This window comes from Polypterus senegalus, chromosome 6 (genome assembly GCF_016835505.1).
Source record: "Polypterus senegalus isolate Bchr_013 chromosome 6, ASM1683550v1, whole genome shotgun sequence".
NCBI classification, from domain to species: Eukaryota; Metazoa; Chordata; class Cladistia; order Polypteriformes; family Polypteridae; genus Polypterus; species Polypterus senegalus.
The window spans coordinates 39,595,187-39,621,751 of NC_053159.1; the positions used below are offsets into that span (position 1 = coordinate 39,595,187).

Genomic DNA, 26,565 nt, shown 5'->3' on the forward strand with positions numbered 1-26,565 from the left:
TGTATGAAAATGTGCAATATAAATAAATGTTGTTGTTGTAATGTAGTGCATCGTGATTATGATGACGCTCAGTTGCATGCGAGGTACTGTATGACCCACCTGTAGTTAAAGCAATAAATTTTGAATTGCTCGGATTCTCACAGCATTTCGTATCTGATTTCCAGCACACTGAGAAAATGCTTAAGTATTTGCACTATTGTTTTTGTAATTCCTTTTTTACTTTTGCATTGGCTGCCTCACATATTCACCGCATAGTAGAGAAAGCATTTGGTGGAGTGGTAATATCTGTTTTTTAAGAGAATGGCATTCAGACCTTGCACTGATTCCGAGTGTAGATTTCTGGACAAGTCCTGCTTGTGAAACATAACAGATTTTGAAGCTTGATTGACAGTTTTGACAATAGGGACTGCATTGGAATAAAACCTGTCTTGTTCACCCTACCATTATAAAGGAAGAGCTCCCTGTGCATTCTTTGCATATATTTTAATGGTTTTGCTTTAAGAAAAATTAGGTTTTGTGTTACAGTTATCCTCCAAAGGCATAGCATTGGGCTTTAAATCCAAGAGTGCAGTCATATGGCTCAGTGAGAAAATAAAGGTGTTAAATAAACTTTGTGCCAGTGTAATGAAAAGATCAGATCCTCATGAAATGGATGTCGGCCGTGAGTCTGGTGTTATTGTTAATGAGTTAATGAATCGTCCAGCAGGCTAGGGGTTGAAAATCAGCTCGCCTTTACTCTGCTCCCATACCCCGAATCCTTCAAGGATCAAACAGCCCATGAAGTTGGTGTCACTGACAGATTATTTGAAGCCAGTGCGTCCTTCACAATCTCCAACGCCATCCGCCAGCCATGCAGGACAGGTGATGTTGAGACCTCACCAGTCTCAGGGTCTTCCGACAACAGATAGTAAAGTTTTTTTTTTCCCATGGAATTATAGGGAATGATTAGTGTAAAAAAAAATTCTTTTGCATGTTAGCAAATGAAATTTTATGTACTGCACTTTATGGATTATTTCATGGTGTTATAAAAAGTGCATATTGCCAAAAATAGTGTTTGTTATAAAGAACTCCATGAGGAAAAGTGTATTGTTGAGCAATCTTTAGCAAAAAATTACAGCTTTTGTTGGTCAGTGGAACCAAACTCCCTATTTCCCACACCTTCAATGTTTTAACATTCATGACTTCAACTTGCATGCTGTTTCTTGGATTGTAATCCCTATGAAAGCTGAGGATTGACTATTTACAAAATGTACATCTTGCCCAAACTTTAAATAGAATAATACTTATTTACATGTGTTATACTGGTAATTATAAAAAAGAAATTAATTTGCAATTTAAGAAGAGCTCTTTAGGCTGCAGCTAAAGCGGTTGCAGTTTGGAGTAGTGCCAGTCTGTCTTTCAGAACCGTGACACAAGACTAAGGACTTTTGAATAGGTTTTGACTTCAGGTTTTGGTTTCAGAACCATTATATGCCTAATAAATATATAAATATATATTTATATATAATATAAATAAATAGCGTAAGAAAGGCACTATATAGCACCCAACCCGACACAGATTCACACGGAGGCACATATAAAAATAAAACAAATATTTAATTTTTCTTCAGCTGGAGGGCACATCTTCCCCATAATCCCCCCAGCCACAACACAGTCCCAAAGTACCAACACAAGCACTAACACTCTTCTTTCTTGCACCACCACTCCTCCCAGGCAACCTTGTCCTCCTCCACCCGACTGGCCGCTGAGTGGTGGTCTGTGGCTCCCTTTATTGGGTACATCCAGCTGCACTTCTGGGTGTGGCGAAACCAATGCCCAAATGGGGCCAGCAGCTCTTGCTGCAGCACCCCCTGGCGGTGCCTGCGGAACCCAACAGGGCTGCACAGAACTCCAACCCCCATGAAGCTCTGGGGGAGTCTGAGGCACCGCTGCAACCCAGGGAGGCTGCCATCTAGCGTCCAGGCCATCCGTCACTATATATATATTCATTTGTATTAATTAGTCCTGAATCCTAAGTAATCAAATTTGATATTTTTATGGTCTTTTCATTGAAATAGTAATAATAAAATAGTACTATCTTACAGAGAGAGAGAGAGAGATTAGAAGCATGTGCTGATTACAGCACGTTGTTGCACCCACCACACGACAAACCATTAGGATCCGAGTGCAGCCATGCAAAACCCCGAGTGCTGATATTATTGTATCATTTTGACATGGAAGTGAGGAATACATTACAAAGATTTAAGATCTTATAAATGGATGAATAATTATATTACAGACCCATACCATCTGTTTAAAGTTGTAACAAAGATATCTGCTACTATAGACTAGGGAAAGTTTTACCTTTATATAGGGGTTACATTACAATTCAAAAGGTGGGGGAACTATTGGATGTTACCATGATACACACAGCTCCTTGAATGGTGCATATGAAGAGCGTTGGACAAATCAACTCCTTTATATGTATAACAGATGATCAGTGTCTATTCAGAAGCCATTTAAGAAAAATCCCTTTCATAGCACTGCTGACTGAGTATGTTAGCTGTCTGTTGCAGTTTTAGTAGGCTGTCTTTAAAAGGAATTTCTGGGTGCTTTTTGAAATCAATGTAACCTTGTGTATCTGAGGGAAAGCTTCAAACTAAAAAGATCACAAAGATCTTTAGTTCTCTCCTCAACATAAAACTCAGGTAATGGATTTAGCTATGAATTTGGCTGAAGGATGTTTATCTTGTCAGCAAGTGCTTCTTCCTAATTGGTCACCATTTTTGGTCTCATAGTTTCTTGGCTTATTTTCACTTCTTCCGGGCCATTTTGTACTTTCACTGTACTGAGGCATCCACCTGTCACTGCTTCAGTAGCTTGTTCATAAGGTGTTCCAGCATTGTTTTTCCTTGCCAAAAAGACGTATCTGTTTCATTATTAGACTAGAGGTCTTTGCCCCCTGCTCGCTTCGCTCGCCAACACCCTTGCCAGCACTATGTACTAGCGACTTTACGGTTCTGATGCTTGCGTATGTGGATGCAGATGTACAATTATACAAATTGTTATTTTGATGGAATTGTGATATATGCATAATTAAACGAACTATTTTAAATTACATCGAGTAATTAACCATATTTAAAAATAGTAAAACGTAATAATTTGAAAGTGGAATGGAACATTGTCTTGAGCTGTAAATCTCTCTATTATATAAGGAAATCCTGAGACAAAACGTTTTGAAAGAGATACAGTGGAACCTCGGTTTGCGAGCATAATTCGTTCCGGAAACGTGCTCGCAATCCAAAGCACTCGTATATCAAAGCGAATTTCCCCATAAAAAATAATGGAAACTCAGATGATTCGTTCCACAACCCAAAACTATTCATATAAAAATGATTAACACAAAATATAAAGTAAAATACATAGTACAAATTAACCTGCACTTTACCTTTAAAAAGAATCATGGCTGGTGTGAGTTTCTAAACTCATGTGGGATTCCACCCAACGGGACGACACGTGGAAGAGTGTCCCAAAGCAATCGGTCTCCCAGCGCTGTAGCAGTTCGCCGTATAAGCGCATCCAAAAAGATCGCAGACATGCTATAAGCGCCTGTCGTCAATGGGTCATACAAGGAACATTATAAAGATCCTGCTACAATAAATAACAGTGCTGTTGCTGTTTCAAGCCGAATAAAGCTGGTGTTAAAGTACTGAGACTCAGCTTGGTGTTTTGGGGAGCAAGATGGGGACTCGCACTTCACAGCGCACACACACTCAGTCACAATGCTGTAGTAAACAGTATACGCTCGTATGCGCTGGGCGAGCAAGATAAGGAGAGAGAGAGAGAGACGCGCTGGGCGAGCGAGATAAGGAGAGAGAGACGTGCTGGGCGAGCGAGCGAGATAAGGAGAGAGAGAAGAACCATCAGCTCAGTTGTGATCACATGACGCTCAGCAGACAAAGTGTATCCATACTACTCGTATTGCAAGACATCGCTCGTTTATCAAGTCAAAATTTATTAAACATTTTTGCTCGTCTTGCAAAACACACGTAAAACAAGTTACTCGTAAACCGAGGTTCCACTGTATTTTCAAGTCCCGCGAGACAAGACTTTGGCCATTAAATGTACAGCTGAAGACAATGTTCCATCCTGAGTTGTAAACTCTGTGACAAGTCATTTCATCCAGAGCATTTAGCACAAGGCCTATATTCTTTGTAAAGTTTCTTAAGAACAACTTAGCTACTAATCCTAAGACATTCTTCTTTCAATAACATTGTGTGCTACATCTTTACTTGCATTATAGAAGTGACAATAAGGTGCACCATGCATTGTCCATACTGCCTTTACTGTTCCTTATGATGATGTTACCCATGTAACATCAAAGACACGTCCAGTGTTTTTCATCTTAATTTCTACTTGTGAGGTTGCTGAATCCAGTTTTCTTTGATTTTGAGGGTACTAGTATTAAACAGAAAATAAAATGTCCATTACAGAGCAGGCCTTTGTAACATCCTCAGCAAACGGCTGAAGCCTATGACTGAAACAATACCAACTAATAAGAGAAGGGAGAAGAGAATAAAAACAAACGTCTTTCTCCCCTGGATTACTAAAGTTCCATTTGAGCAAACATTCATGCAAAACCCCAAGCAAACATGCATTGTGAAAGCCATGTCTTTATAAACAGCTAAGTAATGCTTGAAAGGGTTCACAAACTTTCAAGCACAACTGTATATACTATTATATATGTACAAAATTATAAGTTAAAATGCTTCAAAAGACACCACAAAAACAGGGTTACACAATATTGCTGAATAAAGGAACAGAGAGTATAGCTGTGTATAAAGGATACAGTAAACTCAACAAACTTCAATAAACTGCTGAAATTGTGCAAAAACAAAATCAATATATATATAAAATATTAAAGTACTTTGTGAAAGATACTATAGGTAACCTAATTAATTTAATTTAAATTATTATTGATTTTAAAATTTGCAGAAATTGTGAACATGTAATGCTTATTTTGGATTTTTGTACTTTATTGTGTTTAAGTGATTAAGTAACTTTGCTAATAAAAGACATTTATGTCGTCTCTGCAGGGAGAAGGTGCAATTCATTCGCAGTGAAGGCACTGCAGGGCTGATGCGGCTCTCAAGTGATGCAGATCTGGTTATATTGCTGAGGTTAGTGAGTAATAGAAGGGGGAATCTTTATGTGCCATATTAACTAGATATACCGCCTGTGCAGCCATTAGGAGATTTGGTGTTTAGCGCTGCTTCTTTATGGATCTAGCATCCTGGGTTTAGTTCCTGCACACTGTTGCATTTTGTATGGAGTATGCATGTTCTCCATTTTTGAGCATAAACCTGTTGTCCTAACAGCATTGACTTGGATTAAGAAGGTATGATAAATTTTCTATTATGCCATATGGAGCCAAAAAGAAGAAAGTCTGTTTTTGTAATCATAGCTGGCTGTGCCCGTGTTCAGTGATGCTCTAAGTAATTAACGTTACATCCTGCTTATACTCATCTTAATGTTCCTATTCCTTAATTTTGTTACGCTTATACTTGGATCTAAATCATAAAAAAAGATTAAAATGGGAGGAAGGGCAACAAGTTATTAAGTTTGTTGCTTGCAAAATATAAATCTTTAAAAATTTTTAATAAGTAGTAATTGAGTAGCTCATGTTCTGTTTCTGATAGTGTACAAGTTAGAATGCAAAGGAAAAGGGTATATTGTGAAACATATTTGACAATTTGTGCTGTAGGCCGCAGTCTGACAAATATTATTTCATTTTTAATAACTGTTAAATTAAAAGAAACAAAATCAACCACAACTATGTTACATAACAGCACACAGCTGCTTGGAATAGATCATTAAGCTCTGATACCGTAGTGAAATCCACTAGATTGTTCAGTATAACATAGCACCTGGAGAAATGTGCAAAATGTGAAGTTGTGCTGCTTATAGTTGATTGTCTTTTGCTCCTTTCTGGATTGCAATTTAATATTGAAATCTTACTTAGTCTGAATGTACAATGGTAGAATATACTTTTATATCATGTTGATTTAAAGGTTAACTCATTTGCATGACACTGAAACACATCAGATACATTACAAAACGGAAAGGACAACTTAAGCAAAATTGTTACCTAGATGTGAAGTCTTCCTGAGTTTTGCAATGTATTATACATCATAATTATTTTTTGCATGTCGCATGTTTCTTCCATGCTTATGGTTGCCAAATTGTCTTTAATTATATTCTGTGATCTTTGTTTAAATGGACAGTCATAGTTAGCCTTTCTGTTTTTGACTGATGTTGTAAAACATTTTAAACATGCAGTAAGATGGGTAAAATGTAAGAATTTTTTTATGATTTTCCTTTATGGACATTGTTGAAACCAACATGTAGATATTACCTAGGTAATAATGAAGTCTTTACATTTTTTCTACAGTTTATTTGAGGAGGAAGTGATGTCATATGTCCCCCCACATGCTTTACTACATCCAAGCTACTGTCAATCACCACGAGGCTCTCCAGTTTCTTCTCCACAGAATTCTCCAGGTATTGTAATCAAGGAGAGCTTCATGATATTTTTGGCTTAAGTGGCTCTATTTAATTGCTTCTCAAACGTTTTTAACTCATTTAGAAAAGGAAAATATATGTTGATTTTGCAATAGAAGACCTAATAATGTGGGAAAGATTGTGTGCCACCATTTCATGCCTTTAATTTATGATCTTTGCCAGCTAAGTTTTTAATTTATTGTTACTGTCGTTTTTAATTAAACTAGGTGACTTATCTACCTGAATGAGAAAGGATAAAGATAATAATTACAAGTTACATGTTTTCAAATGGGCAGCACAGTGACATAGTGGTAGCGCTGCTCCTGTGCAGTTAGGAGACCAGTGTGTCCCGTGTCCTTACCTTTTTGGAGTTTGAATGTTCACCCTGCATCTGCATGAGTTCCCTCCAGGTGCTCTTGTCTCCATCCACAGTCCAAAGCATGCAGGTGTAGTGGATTGGTGTTGCTAAATTGGTCCTAGGGTGTGTGTAGTGTGTGTTTGCTTTGATTGACTAGTGCACTGTCTGGGAATTTTTCCTAATTTGTGCCTTATGCTTACTGGGATAGGCTCCCACATAATCCTACTCAAGATGAAGAGGTTTAGAAAATAGATGAATGAATGATATTTCCAAACTTTATCAGTTTTAAACTTGTTGCACTTATCACACATGTATTGTTAGTTGTGGAGATCTTCCACAATGTTATGTGGTTTTTACAGTGTTTGTGGTTTTTCCTTCTGGTGCAAAGAACCCTTTATTGCAATAAATATCCCCATGGACAATATGGCTTAGGCCAATGACAGAAACAGTGAGAGCAAATTGCTTAATTAAAGAAAAATTGTATGTAATGGGCAGGAATCAAACACTGATTTTTAGCTTGAAAAGAATGCATGCTATCCATCAGACCACCATCACAATCTATATGGCACTGTTTCTGAAAAGATCACACCACCATCTTCAACCACTAGCCGCTACCAAGGCTGAAAGTTATATTATGAAAACATAACGCATGCCTGTGCTGCACAACAAACAGCGGTTGTGCTGTATACTGTAGACCTAGAGATGACCAAGCTCTATTTAAGTTATTGCTGTAATAAGTCAGAGAGCTGTTCATTGACCTTTATTTGTTTGTAAGCATTCATTTTCTTGATATTTCCTCTTCTTAATTTCATTAACTTTTTTGCAATAACCCCATGAAAGCATTTTCAGATATCTTCTTCTAACTTGCCAGTTACAGTCTGTTGTAGGCTATTTATATCCTAAATAAGAAAAAAACAGTTTCCCCTTGGGGATTAATAAAGTATATCAAATGAAAAAAATCACCTTCATTATTTTGCTAGTTATTGTTATATGCCCCTTATTGGTTTTCTGGGTTTATAACACTGACATTTTATATTTCCCTCAGAAAAATGTATATCCACTTTAAAAGTGATTCTGTAATGATATTTACTTTGTTGCATGGATATATACAGTACATGTGCAATCTTTTTTTCATTATAAATACTTTTGCCTCCATTTTCAAAATTGCACAAATGTATTTAGCTTGACCCATTTTTGTGTAATTAACAACTCAACTTAAATTAAGAGATGCTGAAATGCCTTACAAGAAAACAATAAAGAAGTTTGCAGTGAGTGGTAATTTGAACATAAGGCCGCCACTTTACAGAGAAACCGTCTTCAGTCTCCATCAGGCCTGTGAAGAATAAATGTAGATTAGTCAGGCTTCAAAATGTTTTGTTGGAACAGAAGTGCCAAAAATAGCCTGATTTAGCATAAACTGGCCTAATTCAGGGTGTTCATAAGAAATGTGACGAGTTATTTCATGTGTTGGAAGAAAACAATAAACAAGAACAGATGCATCAAATATTTGAAATATGAATAATGTGTTCTTCAATCTAAACGTTAAAGGTCTAACTATTCTTGATTATAATAGAAATTTGTCATTTTTCACCCTCTGAGCCAAGCAGGGTTAGTAAAGCATCAAAAATAGCATCATATTCATAATCATCCATCCATTATCCAACCCGCTACAGGGTCACGAGGGTCTGCTGGAGCCAATCCCAGCCAACACAGGTTGCAAGGCAGGACACAAACCCTGGACAGGGTGCGCACACATACACACCCACACACACACACACACACAATAAGGACAATTTATGATCGTCAGTGCACCTAACCTGCATGTCTTTGGACTGTGGGAGGAAACCCACGCAGACGTGGAGAGAACATGCAAACTCCACGCAGGGAGGACCCGGGAAGTGAACCCCGGTCTCCTAACTGCGACGCAGCAGTGCTACCCAGTGCGCCACCATGCTGCCCTATTCATAATCACTGACCTTGAAATAGTCTAAAACAAAACCCCACACATATATGGTTAAAGTTTGTTGTTTTAAGTATTCAGGGAGTGTCTCATAGAAGACTAGAACCACTGGTAAAGAATCAAATGATCAAAAATATTATCATATTCATGATCAGATACATTGAAATACCATAAATGACACTCCACATACCTATATTACCGATCCCATTTTTTTTTCAAAGTTTTGTGAAATAGAGTAACTGTCCCTGCTTCCCATTATGGGTCGAATGTAGCATACACAGCTTCAAGTCCTTCTGAATGATTTTTGCTGAAGACACCTATTGGTTTACTCTTTTTCATATGAGTGTAGTTTCCTGCACAAATTATGTTCCAAAACTGGGCCTAAAAGTAAAGTTTTTACAAGACTTGAGGGCCATGAAACTGAACATTCTGCATTACTAGACATCAGGAGGAGTCAAGTGGTATATCATTTGTGGAGGTTTTCTCATACTGGCAAGTCAGGAGGTGCTAGACAAAAACAACCAAAGAGATTTAAAGCGTTCATAAATAATTCTTATGAATACAACAACAGGAGAGCTGTTGCTTGGTAGCTGTATATTTTTTCCAGTTTTCATGCTTATTCTTAAAATTTTGACATATTTATTTGTTAGATATAAAGCTGTGGATTTTGATGGAATTGTCTTTATTCCAATCTTTAATAAATATGGATTAATAGCAGAGTGCTGTGTAAAATAAAAGTTGTAGTGATTTCATTATTTCGTATTTGGTTTTGTTCATGTGGCTGCTTTGCGCATTAATTTATTTGTTATTTTAAAAACTATACTTTAAGGTATTATTTTGCTGGTGAAATGCAAACTGTTGATTACTTTAAGCTATTACATACAACTTTTATTCGGTAAAAGGGTCTGTGTAAACAAAAAGAACAGTTGGAAATGTAGCAGGAACTCTTTATTTACAAAATTAACTGCAAAGCAGAATGTCCTGCTGGCAGTCACTATGACATATCTACTGTGGGATGCAAAAGTTTGGGCAACCTTGTTAATAGTCATTATTTTACTGTATAAATCGTTGGTTGTTACGATAAAAAATGTCAGTTAAATATATCATATAGGAGACACACACAGTGATATTTGAGAAGTGAAATGGAGTTTATTGGATTTACAGAAAGTGTGCAATAATTGTTCAAACAAAATCAGGCAGGTGCATAAATTTGGGCACCGTTGTCATTTTATTGATTCCAAAACTTTTAGAACTAATTATTGGAACTCAAATTGGCTTGGTAAGCTCAGTGACCCCTGACCTACATACACAGGTGAATCCTATAATGAGAAAGAGTATTTAAGGGGGTCAATTGTAAGTTTCCCTCCTCCTTTAATTTTCTCTGAAGAGTAGCAACATGGGGGTCACAAAACAACTCTCAAATGACCTGAAGACAAAGATTGTTCACCATCATGGTTTAGGGAAGGATACAGAAAGCTGTCCCAGAGATTTAAGCTGTCTGTTTCCACAGTTAGGAACATATTGAGGAAATGGAAGACCACAGGCTCAGTTCAAGTTAAGGCTCGAAGGGGCAGACCAAGAAAGATTTCGGATAGACAGAAGCGACGAATGGTGAGAACAGTCAGAGTCAACCCACAGACCAGCACCAAAGACCTACAACATCATCTTGCAGCAGATGGAGTCACTGTGCATCGTTCTACCATTCGGTGCACTTTACACAAGGAGATGCTGTATGCGAGAGTGATGCAGAGGAAGCCTTTTCTCCGCCCACAGCACAAACAGAGCCGCTTGAGGTATGCTCAAGCACATTTGGACAAGCCAGCTTCATTTTGGAATAAGGTGCTGTGGACTGATGAAACTAAAATTGAGTTATTTGGGCATAACAAGGGGCTTATGCATGGAGGAAAAAGAACACAGCATTCCAAGAAAAACTCCTGCTACCTACAGTAAAATATGGTGGTGGTTCCATCATGCTGTGGGGCTGTGTGGCCAGTGCAGGGGCTGGGAATCTTGTCAAAGTTGAGGGCGCATGGATTCCACTCAGTATCAGCAGATTCTGGAGACCAATGTCCAGGAATCAGTGACAAAGCTGAAGCTGCGCGGGGCTGGATCTTTCAACAAGACAACGACCAAACACTGCTCAAAATCCACTAAGGCATTCATGCAGAGGAACAAGTACAACGTTCTGGAATGGCCATCTCAGTCCCCAGACCTGAATATAATTGAAAATCTGTGGTGTGAGTTAAAGAGAGCTGTCCATGCTCGGAAGCCATCAAACCTGAATGAACTAGAGATGTTTTGTAAAGAGGAATGGTCCAAAATACCTTCAACCACAATCCAGACTCTCATTGGAACCTACAGGAAGCGTTTAGAGGCTGTAATTTCTGCAAAAGGCGGATCTACTAAATATTGATTTCATTTCTTTTTTGTGGTGCCCAAATTTATGCACCTGCCTGATTTTGTTTGAACAATTATTGCACACTTTCTGTAAATCCAATAAACTTCATTTCACTTCTCAAATATCACTGTGTGTGTCTCCTATATGATATATTTAACTGACATTTTTTATCGTAGCAACCAACGATTTATACAGGAAAATAATGACTATTAACAAGGTTGCCCAAACTTTTGCATCCCACTGTAGTTAAGTATATAGTTTCTAACAGTGAGAGGAGCTGTTGCTCATTCTCTCCATGTGTCAAAATAGGTATCAATATTATGGAATGCTTGTTTTGGCAGTACTATTGGATGGAGCCTGACCAGTATTGTGTCTTTTTCCAGAATAACAATTTCAGAGCTACAGGGAAAATGGACAGCCATATTAAACTTCCAACTTTGAACACTGGGAATTTCCACAGTCCACATAATATCCAAGAAAAAGATGTATATATAAGTCAGTGGTGAGCAGGGTACTAAAGCTGCTGCAGGCTTATAAAGATCTGGTGGTGATCTCACATGTGCAGCATCAGGAGGCCCTGCCCACTTAGGCTAAACATTTAAAACACAAGGATCATACAATAAAAAGTAATATGACAGTATAACAAACTAATATGAATCAAAGAGTAATGAAATACTCATTAAAAGAGTACTCTGAAGGTACTCACTTAGTAAGAGGAGGCATTGGGCGAATGGAACATTGACATTTGGCATTCTTGGTATTATGCCATAAAATTGCTACCTAATGCAAAATGTGGGCCCATTTGTTGTTTTGCTTCCTTAAGTCGTTGACATAAAAAATGCAAGCCTGTATCAACTGAAAATATACGTACTATTATGTCAATCTGAATAATCTTTGACAGACATTAGGCAGTTTGAGAATTGATGAACATTGACAAAGCATGGCCTGCAAATACTATGATAAATTAAAGTAGTGTTTTTAAATGTAAACATGAACAAGATGGGGCGAACAAAGAATAAAGCTAAATACAGGTGATTTATTTCCAACAAATGTAGGTAAAGAATGAACCAGAAAGGGAGCTGGTGAAATTAATACCACATAAGCAAAATAAGGATCCTGCTGCCTCTCTCCACCTACTGTATGTAAAAGTATACTATGTAGGATATGGCTGGCTCCACACAATCGCTTCTTATTACACTCACTGATGCCCTATCCTTCCCTACCCTTGCCTTTAATTCCCACTATTTGTGATTTGAAGTCATTTTTCTAGTGATTTTAATTGATAATGTAGATCAGCAGAATTCAATCAGCTTTAAGAGTGAATCAACATATTTATGGACGCCACTGGAAATTTAGAAGAATTGCCTTTAAGACTGATGCCAGGAAGCAATTCTTTACTCAGAGTGTTGTGGGAATCCGGAATAAACCACCAGGACATGGAGTTGAAGCAGAAACCTGGACAATCTTTAAGAAGTATTTGGGACATCTTAGCTGTTAGCTAAACAAGAGTTTGGAGGACTCAATGATCTCCTTTTGTTTGTGAAATTTCTTATGTTGTTATGTACCATTACTGAATATTCCGAATCTTAATATACTTGACATTCATCATCACTATCACTAGATGTTTACAAATGTAGTGTTGTGTAGTATTATAGGGAATGTTTGCTGGAGACATGACCAATAAACTGAAGTTTTCTACTTCATATTCCCAATAAAGCAGATAGAAACTATTTTTGCAAAGTACACAAGTTAAAATTATTAAGATTTATCTTCATTAATTATCATGATTTCCCTTTATTAGCAAAACTACTATTATGTTAAAATTACAGTGGTGCCTTGGTTTGCAAGCATAATTAGTTTCGGAAACGTGTTTGTAATCCAAAGCACACTCAAATGATTCATTCCACAACCCAAAAATATTCATATACAAATGATTAATACAAAATATAAAGTAAAAATACATAACATAAATTAACCTGACTTTACCTTTGAAAAGAATCGTTATACACACACACGTGGTCACAGTGCTTTAGTATACAGTATACGCTCATACAGATGTTGACTATACGAGTGAGGCATCCCGACTGAGACCGGGAATGGGAGATGATTACCCACAATCCTGCAGCGAGAGAGAGAGAAGAACCATCAGCTTAGTTGTGATCACGTGACGCTTGGCAGACAAAGTGCATACTGTCACACTTGGGTAACAAAGTTGCACAGGTTCACTCAGGGTTTTCAAGAGACAGAAATTTTATTTGAATACAGGCAGAACAAACACAAGTCTCATTCAGGTGTGATCCGGGCGCGCTGTCAAAACTGGCTGCCACAGCTCCCTCTTGATCAAAAGAACACAAAATCTTCCCCCTTAAAGGGTCGCGGCGGCTCGGGAGCCCCGACTGAAGCAAAGGATGTCTGGGGGAAAGAGAGACAAGGCAGTGAGACACTTGAACAGCCGCGGTGTGGTCTTTTAAATGTTTGAAGCCCTGCGTGAGATGCAGATCATGCGGAACAGCAGCAAGCAGCAGGCTAGCAGCTGATCCCGCAAAGAGGAGATGAAAAGCTGTGTTTGTTTCCCATTGTATCACTGTTTAAGAGGGGGTTTCAGAGGAGCTGCCACGTCCCCTTGGGGCCACGTTCACCATGTTCACAATACGTACTACTCGTATTGCAAGACCTCACTCATTTATCAAGTTAAAATTTATTAAAAAATTTTGCCAAATTAGACCAAGACCAAGTTACTCGCAATCCAAGGTTTTACTGTATATTTTTTTCTACTAAGTATACAAATCATGGAATTTGATCACATTAATGGCAAGGGTTAACAATATACTACAGTACGCAAGTCTCTAGAATTGCTAATCTAAATGTGTTTTTAGTATTATTAGGAAGCTTACTACTTAGTTTCAACTAATCAGTTAAATTTTCTTTAGAAGATATGCTTATCCATTTTGTAGTAGAAAGATTTTTGTGATAGATCTGATAGAGTTTCTAGAGATGCCTTGAGAGGCAGTCTTAAATTCTATTTTTAGTTTAGTACCATCACTGCTAGGGAATACCAAGGTGACAAATCCCATAGGCCATTTATTGCGTGAGTGTACTCTTCTTTCACAACACAATGTCTCCTGTTTGTAAATTTCTGGATCGGAAAGCCCATTTGTGCCTGCTCTGCAAAGTGGAAGGGTATTCACATCTCCAGCGTGTCCAGAATTCATTTGCCAAGGCTTGCACTTGCCTCCAGGAGATTATTCTCTGTGAAACCACCAAGAGGTGCAGACAGTCTGTTCCGTGGCAACATGGAGTCAAAAATTGTCCTCATATGACCATACGTCTGTCGATGTGTTCTGAAAAGTGGCAGGTACCAGCATTTTTCCCCTTCTTTCACTGGAGGGGCTGGTTCTGCATGTCAATTGCCAGATATTTTCCCTATAAAGCTGGTGAACTGCTCCTTCATCTCGGGTCTTCTGTATAAAGAGCACTGCAGAGAGACAAGGCGAGAAAGAGCATGTTCATGATTCTTGGGGAGACAAGATCTGGAAAATCTGAAAGGTAGCGGAGCAACCCAGCTATTTGCTTCATCTCTGCTAGGTTCCTTCTCCATAATTTTTAAACAGACTTGATCTTCAATTGAGAGGGCACAATTATTGTCTTTAGTTTTGTCAAATATTGACTTGCCCAGCACATCATTATGTGCAGACTTGATTAAAGAGGCCAAGGGTGTTGGCTCCCCGCCGTAAGTCACCCTCTCTCTCAAGCAAAGGTGGCTGTAAAAGGCATGAAAAGTTAAGGTCGCTCATTGTCCAGCACATTTGTGTTGAAAGTACAAACTATTGGTTTGTGTGCATTTCCAAGGCAAACTTCACGTACAAGAACCCAACCTAAGTAAAGTCTTTGAGCAAAGGGTGCATTGCAAGGTAGTGATGGGTCGTTCTTGAACGATTCGTTCATTTTGAACGAATCTTTAATGTGACTCGGGAAGAACGAGTCGTCTCGTGGGAGTGATTCGTTCAGTCGGCGCATGCATTTGCGCAACTTCCTATAGTTTCTGTATTGGAATTGATTCACCTGTTTGAGTCTTGGTTTTCGAGTCATTCGTTCATCCGCGTGACAGCCCCATAAGCTTAACCAACTCAGTCTGAGCGGAAACAGAATTGATTAGTTCATCTCTCGAGTCTTCGGGTTTGAGTCGTTGATTCATCACGTGACAGCCCCATAAGCTTAACCTATGCAGTCTGAGCCGGAAAGAGAATTGAACGAAATGACTCGAAAAATGATTCGTTCATTTTGCTGAACGAGACTCAAAGATCCAAGTCAGTAAAATGATCCGAACTTCCCATCACTATTGCAAGGGCCATTAATTTGCTGTCTGACTTTGTGCACTCTGATGATGTCTCTTCCAAGCAATGGTAGAATGTGGGCATTAGTGTCCAAATCTGTGATATGGGCTGCCACAGACTTTAAACAAGGGTGGTGAAGTGCTGCTTCTGGTGTTGGTGTATCTGAGTGATTGTTAAAAATCACGTTGCATTCAATGATTGGAGGCATGGCTGTACTTACTACTTCATTCACAGCATCTATTTGGAAACCAACTGTTTTCTATCCAATTGTCTCAATAATTCCAGCACAGGTTTGTAGAGAGTTTGTGAATGGGCTAATCTTTAGAAGGGAGGTGATGTTAATGTGATGATCAGGCAGTCCTGCTTGATGAGGCAGTCTTGGGTAAATGGCATGTGCTGACTGTGATGACACTCTTTGGACATCTTCCCTTTCTCCTGCCTGCACCTGTGTAGAAATTGGGCGGTCACCTGAGATGCGTGAAGGACCCCTCAGCATGACGTCCTGTTGTGCTGCAGGTAATATTTCCATTTCTTTGCGTGTAGGTGAGTTAGGCTGAGAGGTGTCAGCCTCAAATGTTACATACTCTGCCATCCTTCCCTTAGCTTGAGATGAGGTTCGGTGGCTGCGGATCTCATGATTTAGTAGATTTGTCGCAGCTGCTAACATTTCAGCTTCAGCTACTGCAGCAGCAGCTTCTTTTTCGGAGCCTCTGGTGCTGCCTCCAGTGCAAGTCTCTCTTCCTCCATTATTGCTCGTTCTCTTTTAATGGCAAGCTCCTTCACTGTGAAGGACGCACAAGCTTTGGTTACGAAACTTTTTGCTGAGGCGTTGGAATAGCGCGTGTATCTTGAGTTGGCCACAGAAGCAGATTCGGTTTTGTATACCTTCTCCATGTCTGCAACAGTGGAGTTTGGGCTGTGTAAGTTGAACCAAGTGCTTGTGTAGCAAGCTACACCAAAAGAAGACTGCCGATTTCAGGCGATTCAGGAGAGTAGGCGGAGTCAGTTGATTTAAAAGATGCCGTGGAGATGCTGCACTCCGATTTGCGGTGTGAATACTGTCTTTCAGTCAAATCGCCCCGAGATCCTCCCTTTGATCTCTGGCATGAATGTCTCTTTACTTAGCAGATGTGGAGCAATGTTCTGCGGTTCAATGTTCTGCGGTAACCAGAACTTTCCTTAACTTACCTGTTTTAACGATTCTCTTGCAGTCTGTCCCGCGACTTGGCTTCGCCTTTTTGCTTTTCTGCCTCACTCCGCGCTGTACATGCAACGCGGTCGCAGAGAACTTAAACAAGTCAGCACATAAACGACAAGGGGTGAGCTTTCATGTAGGCTTTTACTGGACATACCTCGTTGTAAACTGAAATATACACAAACGAAACATACAGGTATATATAGGTGTACAACCAAAGACAATAAAGAATGCTTTACAAAGCAATACATAGCAGAAAGTGTACGTTAAACAATAAAGCTTTAAAAGACACTTACAAGGCGAGTGATTTCCACGGCTGGATCAAGACAAAGAGAATCACGTAGACAAGAGGTTCAGATTGCTGCGTACGAACAACTGACCAGACCCAGGGGTTTGTATACCCAAAAGATACACTTCGGGTGTGACCGAAACAAGCGATAAAGGGGTGCCTACGTGAGACACATGGGGTGTATTGTATTCAAATGATTAATAGGTGACCTACATGCTTTATGTGGTTTCATAGACATTTATGACACCACTGTGAGTGTGGGATGTGACTGACAGGTGTGTTAATAAATGACAAGATGAAGGGGGAGCACAGTTCAACAAATAACAGCTAACAGCTAACATCATGTGGGGCAGAACAATTGTTATTAAAGCAATTGCTTTATCTTTATGTTTAAAATGCAAATAATTGTTTTACAGACATTTACTTTTCACACACTTATCAGCATTTGAAAAGATAATGCTTTATTGCGGTTTTTCAAACTGAATTTGGCTGACACGTTTTCTGCCCTGTGTCTGCCTTTCATAATTGTGGCGGACACCCCTCAGTACACATGTACTTTCCAAGTGTAGACTTGCCTGCAGTGCAGTTACATAATATGCTGCAGATTTTTTTTGTTTTTAAAGTGAATGTGTGTACATTCAGTTCATTCAATGCATTGCTTTGTGTTGAGTGATGTCATGACATATTTGACTTCCATCCAGTTTTACCTCAGTTGTTCAAATTTGCTATTATTTATTGCACCTCCCATTACCTAACCCTGAAATCTTTCTACAATGCTGCCTCAGAAAAAAGTGATATGTTTTGCATCTTTCCATACATCATCCATGCATATGAATTCAGAGTTCTAGGGAACTTGCAATTAAACACATTGTGGTAAAGTAGGAGGAATACCTGATTACCCGGAGAAGAAACCCAACCACACACGAGAAGAACTGTACAAAGGCAGTGACCTGACTTCTAACCCAGTCTGTCCTCTGTATGGCTGTGGTACCCTGTTTTTTACTTAGTGTTTCTTGAATATTATTGAGTAAACATTACAAGGTTTTCTTTTCTAGAGGTTGGAAGCACCCACTACATGACAAACCACCTGAATTGGGACCCGAGTGCAGCGGGTGACACCTCAGCACCACGCTGGAACAATGTGAGGTTTTTTACGGTGGCTGGAGTGCCAATCCTGACACCAACTCCCAAGTTTTCCCTGTAAATTGGAATAAGTATGGCATTAATCTGCAAGCAGGATTGAATACAGATTGTCATACCCAGGACAAAACAATTATAGGTTAAGGGCCTTGCTCAAGTCACTTCTGGTGTTTATGGGATTCAAACCAGTAACCTTCCAATTGCTAGTGCACATCCCTAGCCTCAGAGCCACCACTCTGCCCTGTCATTACTCCCATCCTCGTTGGTTTCTTTTCTAGATGTCATTATAAATCACATGCCAACTGTTTACATACTGTATATTTCCATATATAGTATATCAGACATAATGTATATTCCGATATGTAGTACAGTACAGGTGCTGGTCATAAAATTAGAATATCATGACAAAGTTGATTTATTTCAGTAATTCAATTCAAAAAGTGAAACTTGTATATTAGATTCATTCATTACACACAGACTAATGTATTTCAAATGTTTATTTCTTTTAATTCTGATGATTATAACTGACAACTAATGAAAGTCCCAAATTCAGTATCTCGGAAAATTAGAATATTGTGAAAAGGTTCAATATTGAAGACACCTGGTGCCACACTCTAATCAGCTAATTAACTCAAAACACCTGCAAAAGCCTTTAAATGGTCTCTCAGTCTAGTTCTGTAGGCTACACAATCATGGGGAAGACTGCTGACTTGACAGTTGTCCAAAAGATGACCATTGACACCTTGCACAAGGAGGGCAAGACACAAAAGGTCATTGCTAAAGAGGCTGGCTGTTCACAGAGCTCTGTGTCCAAGCACATTAATAGAAAGGTGAAGGGAAGGACAAGATGTGGTAGAAAAAAAGTGTACAAGCAATAGGGATAACCGCACCCTGGAGAGGATTGTGAAACAAAACCCATTCAAAACTGTGGGGGAGATTCACAAAGAGTGGACTGCAGCTGGAGTCAGTGCTTCAAGAACCACCACGCACAGACGAATGCAAGACATGGGTTTCAGCTGTCGCATTCCTTGTGTCAAGCCACTCTTGAACAAGAGACAGCGTCAGAAGCGTCTCGCCTGGGCTAAAGACAAAACTGCTGCTGAGTGGTCCAAAGTTATGTTCTCTGATGAAAGTAAATTTTGCATTTCCTTTGGAAATCAAGGTCCCAGAGTCTGGAGGAAGAGAGGAGAGGCACAGAATCCACGTTGCTTGAGGTCCAGTGTAAAGTTTCCACAGTCAGTGATGGTTTGGGGTGCCATGTCATCTGCTGGTGTTGGTCCATTGTGTTTTCTGAGGTCCAAGGTCAACGCAGTCGTCTACCAGGAAGTTTTAGAGCACTTCATGCTTCCTGCTGCTGACGAACTTTATGGAGATGCAGATTTCATTTTCCAACAGGACCTGGCACCTGCACACAGTGCCAAAGCTACCAGTACCTGGTTTAAGGACCATGGTATCCCTGTTCTTGATTGGCCAGCAAACTCGCCTGACCTTAACCCCATAGAAAATCTATGGGGTATTGTGAAGAGGAAGATGCAATACGCCAGACCCAACAATTCAGAAGAGCTGAAGGCCACTATCAGAGCAACATGGGCTCTCATAACACCTGAGCAGTGCCACAGACTGATCGACTCCATGCCACGCCACATTGCTGCAGTAATCCAGGCCAAAGGAGCCCCAACTAAATATTGAGTGCTGTACATGCTCATACTTTTCATGTTCATACCTTTCAGTTGGCCAACATTTCTAAAAATCCTTTTTTTGCATTGGTCTTAATTGATATTCTAATTTTCGAGATATTGAATTTGGGACTTTCATTAGTTGTCAGTTATAATCATCAAAATTAAAAGAAATAAACATTTGAAATACATCAGTCTGTGTGTAATGAATGAATCTAATATACAAGTTTCACTTTTTGAATGGAATTACTGAAATAAATCAACTTTGTCATGATATTCTAATTTTATGACCAGCACCTGTAGAGTCTCGCTTATCCGACATAAACGGGCCGGCAGAGCGTCGGATAAGCGAAAATGTCGGATAATGGAAGGTGTTAAGAAAAAGCCTATTAAATGTCAAACTATGTTATAATTTTACACATTACGAACCTAATACAGTGGCTCGGTTCACGATCCACGATCATCTCTGAACACGTACAAATTGGGTTATGACCAAAAAGTATGCCAAACTTTTCCCTCTGTTCAGGACCACACACTCGGTATAGGAACAAGCCGGTTTCCCTTTCGGTTTGTGCGAGCCGATGATTTCCGCACATGTTCAGTCTCTCCCTGTGCATTCCCAATGCAGTGAGAGAGAGCAAGAGACACAGACTGACACACACACACGAGAAAGAGAGACACACACATATGGCGTTATTTCAGTGCCACTATTCTGAGCGCACGTAAAAAGATATTGCAAGTGCAAGTGTTGCATTTTGAGGAGAAATTTATTTTGGCGTACAAAAGCTGAATTTGAGTGAACAAAATTCATTGCTGCGTGCAAAAATGTATTTCAGTGTTTGCACTTATCCATATACACACACACAATAGCACCCCTCTCGCTCAGTTTTTCATTTTAGCTTGCTGCAATGTGTTGCTAGCGCTCACAACATTCTCTGCTGCGGCTCAACTCTCTGTACACCGTTATAAGTGTGCCACAAAACCAACCAATCACAGACTTGGTTTCAAAAATTCTGATTGGCTCTTACGGTCTCCAATCAGCTCGCTAGCTGCTGCATTCCGGAAACAGTCCGAAATGTAGCAAAATCCAGCTAAACTCAATTAAACCCCAATTTGCGGATAATATCTTTAATTATTTTATTTTAAAATATATTATTTGTTAAGACTATCGTTGGTGTAGTATAATGTAGTTGCATTATACAACCATGCCAACTGACTGTTTCCGGAATGCAGCAGCTAGCGAGCTGATTGGAGACCGTAAGAGCCAATCAGAATTTTTGAAACCAAGTCTGTGATTGGTTGGTTTTGTGGCACACTTATATCGGTGTACAGAGAGTTGAGCGCTTGCAGCAGAGAATTTTGTGAGCGCAAGCAACACATTGCGAGCAAGCGCCAAATGAAAAAACTGGCGAGAGGGGTGCTATTGTGTGTGTGTATATGGATAAGCGCAAACACTGAAATACATTTTTTGCACGCAGCAATGAATTTTGTTCACTCAAATTCAGCTTTTGTACGCTCAAAATAAATTTCTCTTCAAAATGCAACACTTGCACTTGCAATCTTTTTACGTCGCTCAATATTTTTTTACGTGTGCTCAGAATAGTGGCACTGAAATAACGCCATACACACACACACACACACACATGCACGTGCGAGACACACGCACACAAACAAGCGTGCGAGGGAGACACACACACACAAGCATGCAAGGGAGACACACGCACACACACAAGCGCATGAGGGAAACACACGCACATGCACCAGATAGGGCTGGCCACATAATCCACTGTAATCATGTTTTACAACAAAACAACTGAAAAATGTAACTGAAAAAACGAACTTCGCAACAAAAAAATAGACAAAGCTCATGCTCGCAACTTGCCATTTTTTTTTTCGGAGGGATGTCGGATAATACAGAATGTTGGATAAGCGAGACTCTACTGTATATCTTTTCTAACGCACATGTGGAATTTTCTCTTAATCAGCTTTCATCATGTTTCATACATGCACTCTCATAGCCACTTATTCTAATTTAATCTTTAGAATCACTAATTTACAATTTAGAGTCACTAATTAATCTAACTTGCTCCTCTCTGAAGGAAGTCCAGGTTAGCCGGAGGAATACCCATGTAAACTTGAGAAGGATGGTTGAGTATGGGATTTGAACCCAGGATGTTGGATCCATGAAGCAGCAGTGTTAACCACTATACTACCCATCCATTCAGTAATTAGATTCACAATATCTGATAATTAGATAGGATTTCTTCTTGCTGTCATTATATTTAGGTTCACAATATGTAGCTGTCTTTTTTAGCTCCTTTCGTTACATACCAGGAAGTAAAGAAAATTACTTAGAATTGTTGGAAAGCTAGAATTAACTAAGAATTGTATAAACTGGGTTTCTGTGATTTAAATTAAAGGCTTGTTCAGTTTTAACAAACTGGCCATTTAACACATCTGTGGTGATGTTTGATGTACTGTCAAAAGTCGGAGCTGGTAACAGTTGAGCTGGACTTGTTCTGTAACACAGGGGTGCCCAACTCCAGTCCTGTGGGGCCGCAGTGGCTGCAGGCAGTGCAGGATTTACATATAAGCTACACAAGCTATAGCTTAGGGCCCCCGCCTTCTTGGGGGCCCCCAAAACAAATTGTCAGAGTGAGCAATTGTCATATATACTTATAAAGGGCCCCATGTCTCAAATAGCTTAGGGCCTTATCAAGTCTAAATCCGGCACTGGCTGCAGGTTTTCAGTCTAACCCTTTTCTTGATTAGTGACCTGTTTTTGCTGCTAATTAACTTCTTTTGAATTAATTTTATTTGATTTGCTCTTGAAGACTCAGACCCCTCAATTGTTTCTTTTCCCCTAAATAGCAGCCAAACAATAAACAGATACAAAATGAGCCAAAACAGGACCAGCAAACTGTGGCCATCATACAATATCTGAAAATAAAGAAAGGTGAAGGTCTCAGGAATGCTGATCTGCTTTTAGAAAAGAGAAAATCCACAATTTCGGAAATGTCTGCTATTGCACAATGAGAGCAGGAACAAGCCATGGAATTAAAGAATGGGTTTAATTAACAAGAAGACTCAACGCCTCATTAAGCAACTGGTTGGAGTGAAATTGGTTGGAGTTTGAGGCCCTGACTTAGTTGGTCTTTTGTTGGCTCGTTCACTTCACATTTCACTTCTGTTTGGGTGTCATTTAAGGAAAGAAATGAAGCATTTCAGAGGAACAATGAAGAAATTCAGGGAAATATTTCTTAAAAACCAAGTCAATTAAAATGAATTCAAAAGAAGTTAATTAGCAGCAAAAACAGATCACTAATTAAGAAAAGAGTTAGAATGACAACCTGCAGCCACGGCGGCCCTCTGGGACTGGAGTTGGGCTCCCCTGCTGTAACAGATGGTTAACTTTATTTTACAGTCTACAGTACCTTTTTATAGTAAATAGGACAACAATCCTCCTCCTGCATTCAGAGCAATACCAAAAGTGAACTGAAAATTCAGTTTGTCTTTGCGGTTATAGATACAAATATGTCAGAAACAGCTTCAGAAAACAGCACAATAAACAGCACGCAGCATCAGTATGTCATCATGTCTAATTAAATAAAAAATTCTAAATAAACACAGACAAAGTAATGAATTTCACATTGCAGATAGCTGAAAGGTGACATACTGTATAGACTTTCTCACATCGCCTGACTGATAAGGAAGTGCCTTGGACAGTAAGAGCATAGGGCAGAGACACAGGAGGAAACTGCCCAGCAAGTCCTGTATTGTAAAACAGGTGCCTACCCAGGTTACTGCTAGTATGAGTAAGTAGCAGCCATTGTGCCATACAGGCCTCAAGAGTGCCCTGGAAATAGTTAGTCGAGGCAGAGGTAGGAGGAAGGCCAAGACTGCAGATGTTTCCTGAATTTCTTTACAAACTGAAATGCAAAGTTTTCCTGCATATTCAGATTTGCATGAATCATTTTGCACGTCACTATTAACAGGCATTGCATAGCTGCATGATTAAATTGTGATAAAAATTACACAGTACTTTATAGGGGTATTAGAAAGATACACATCATATACATAATGTCACTTTGGCCTAAATCCTAAAATAATTTCTTGTAGAAGTAATATTTTTAAGGTGTATTTTTCTTTATTCTGTTAGTATTCTATATTTGTCAAAATCATTAGCAGTTTCATTGTATTTTGTTACATTTTTGTCTTCCTTCTTTAGTTTGTTATAATGTTAATATTGTCATTCTGTGTTTCCAGTGCCTGCTTTAATTGATGATGTATTAGAGGCAGCATATTTAGGCCCCCGAGGTTCCAGCACATATTTTCTTTGTATTTCTTCTAAATAATTCAAAAGGACATGATTTTGCTAAAAAATTACAGATTGAGTAAGATGGAGTCTCTCACATGGCAAAAATGGGGAGGAGTTCTACAAAACCAGCCACAAAGCAGGCCAGGACATTTACTGATCAGCCCAGAACAGAATCTCCCAAATCCCAAATTGGGGAACTAACATTTCAAGTTCAAAATATGTCACAAGGTCTCAAAATATCACAAAAGCCTCCCAAGAGTGTGAAACTTGTAAGATATGGCCGGCCATGTACCCCGGCCAATACCTCCAGGCCGCCAGATGGAGCCCTCCTTGCAGCGTAGAGGTGCCCCAAATGCCAGCAGGGAATTATGCACAGCCCTGCTGGATACCATGGGGGCCGCCAGGAGTCGCTGCAGGGAGGCCCAGGGACTATTTTCCCTACACTCGAATGCGTCCCACTCACATGGACAGAAGAAATGACGTGCTTCTGGGATGAAGAAAAGAGAAGTTTTTACCTGACCCGGAAGTGATAGAAAGTCACATGAACTGAGGGACAAACACTTCCGGGTCAAGGAGTATAAAGGACTCTGGGAGATCCCAGACAGAGGAGCTGAGCTGGGTGGAAGGGTGGCAACGTGTCTGGGAGCTGGAGGATTGTATTATTGTGATTTATTGGTTATTTAATGAGTATTGTGGAGGAGAGTGGGCTTTGTGCACTGTGGCGACAAAATAAAGTCAACTTGAGGACTTTTACCTGGTGTCTGGAGTCGTGGACAGGGGTTCAAGGGAGCGAGAGCGCCCCCTATCGTTCACAAACTATAGAAGAACAAAAAGTGAATAACAGGAGAAAAGGGTAAAATATAGCAAAAAGGAGCTGCATAAATGCAGCCCAAAGTGAACAAGTTCCAAAGCACAAACCAAGAGCAGAGTCCAATAAACAGTAGAACAAAAAAATCAGAAAAAGAACCAGAAAAATTAAGAAATAACAATACTCACTTTTAAACTCTAACTCATACTCAGTGAATCTCTACTGGATCCTTCTTTCCAGCATACAGGTAAGAAGAGAGAAAGAGGACACTGTAGTAGTGATGCCCACTGACAAAGAACAAGGAATGGATACCACTTTAAAGAGTGTGTATAGAAATAATAAACAATAAACAAAACCAAATTAAATAACACAGAAACATGAAAAATAATGATTCAAAGTTACCAAAACCATCAGAAAACAGAAAATGCATTCAGGCCAGGGAAATCCACTGGCTGTATTATAACACAGATTCTTGGCACAAGTGTTAAATGCTTCAGTATCTTTCTAAAAATATAAAGGGATCAAAAGGGAATATTAAATGTTTCTAAACTGTTTCCTAAAATGTGTTAGCTGTAAATCAGTAATAATCCTTTAAGTAAAATGTTTTTGGTGGTTGAAGTTAACAGCTGCTAGGCAGGGCATTGGTATAGTTTATGGGGGTCTGTTAAATGGATCATTACACAATAGACTCTGACAAATAAATTTAAACACAATACTGAAGAATGTGCACCTGAAACTGTTGTTCAGTTTTATTTTGGTTACCTCATTCCTTTCTATAAAGTTGACATTCCTCACAAAGGTCAGTTGAAACTGTAAATCCTATATTATGTAAATGATGTAAAATACAAGACTGTACAATGATACTAGTACATATAATGACACTAACATGTTCCACATTAACATGTCTTTATCTCAGCTTAGAGTTGAGCAAAACACAAACGCTGACTTTCCTTATAGCAACACGCCAACTATATCTCCAAGTCATAGCTAACCTGGTTGAATATGTTTTCATGTGAGCAGGGCCTCTAGCGTCTTCAAGTAAAGCATTGTTGTGTATTTTAGATCACATCAGTTTAAATATCTAGGGGTAAATATCATAAGTAAATATAAAGCTCTTTTTCAACAAACATTTGCCATCTGCATTGAAAAAATTAAAGATTTGAATAGATGGTCCACCCTCCATCTCACATTAGCAGGGAGAATCCACAATGTTAAGATGAACACTCTTTCCAAGCTTCTTTTTCTCTTTCAGACCATCCACATTTACATTAACAAATCTTTTGTTAACTAGATTCATTCCTAACCTAATTTATTTAGAATTTGAAACATCCACATATCTAAAGGGTGACTCTACAACAACCTAAAGCAGAAGGGGGCATAGCGCTACCTAACTTTCAATTTTATTACTGCATGGCAAATATACAGGCTATAAAGACCTGGACATCGAGGCAAATTGAACATACACAAGCCTGGTCTAAAACATAATTAAAATCTTGTAGTACTTCTTTATATTATAATACACTGATAATCCATTTGCCCTTCATTTACT

General features: G+C 39.2%; 1 protein-coding gene across 4 annotated transcripts in view; it reads left to right on the top strand.

Moving 5' to 3' along the window:
- The window catches only part of LOC120530997 (E3 ubiquitin-protein ligase HECW2-like), a 368,650-nt gene that overhangs the window by 272,609 nt on the left and 69,476 nt on the right, over window positions 1-26,565 (top strand). For all 4 annotated transcript variants that reach the window (XM_039755889.1, XM_039755891.1, XM_039755890.1 and 1 more), the window contains 2 exons: window positions 5,076-5,159; window positions 6,431-6,540. In XM_039755889.1, the coding sequence (XP_039611823.1) occupies window positions 5,076-5,159; window positions 6,431-6,540 (194 nt within the window). The remainder of the gene's footprint in view (window positions 1-5,075; window positions 5,160-6,430; window positions 6,541-26,565) is intronic.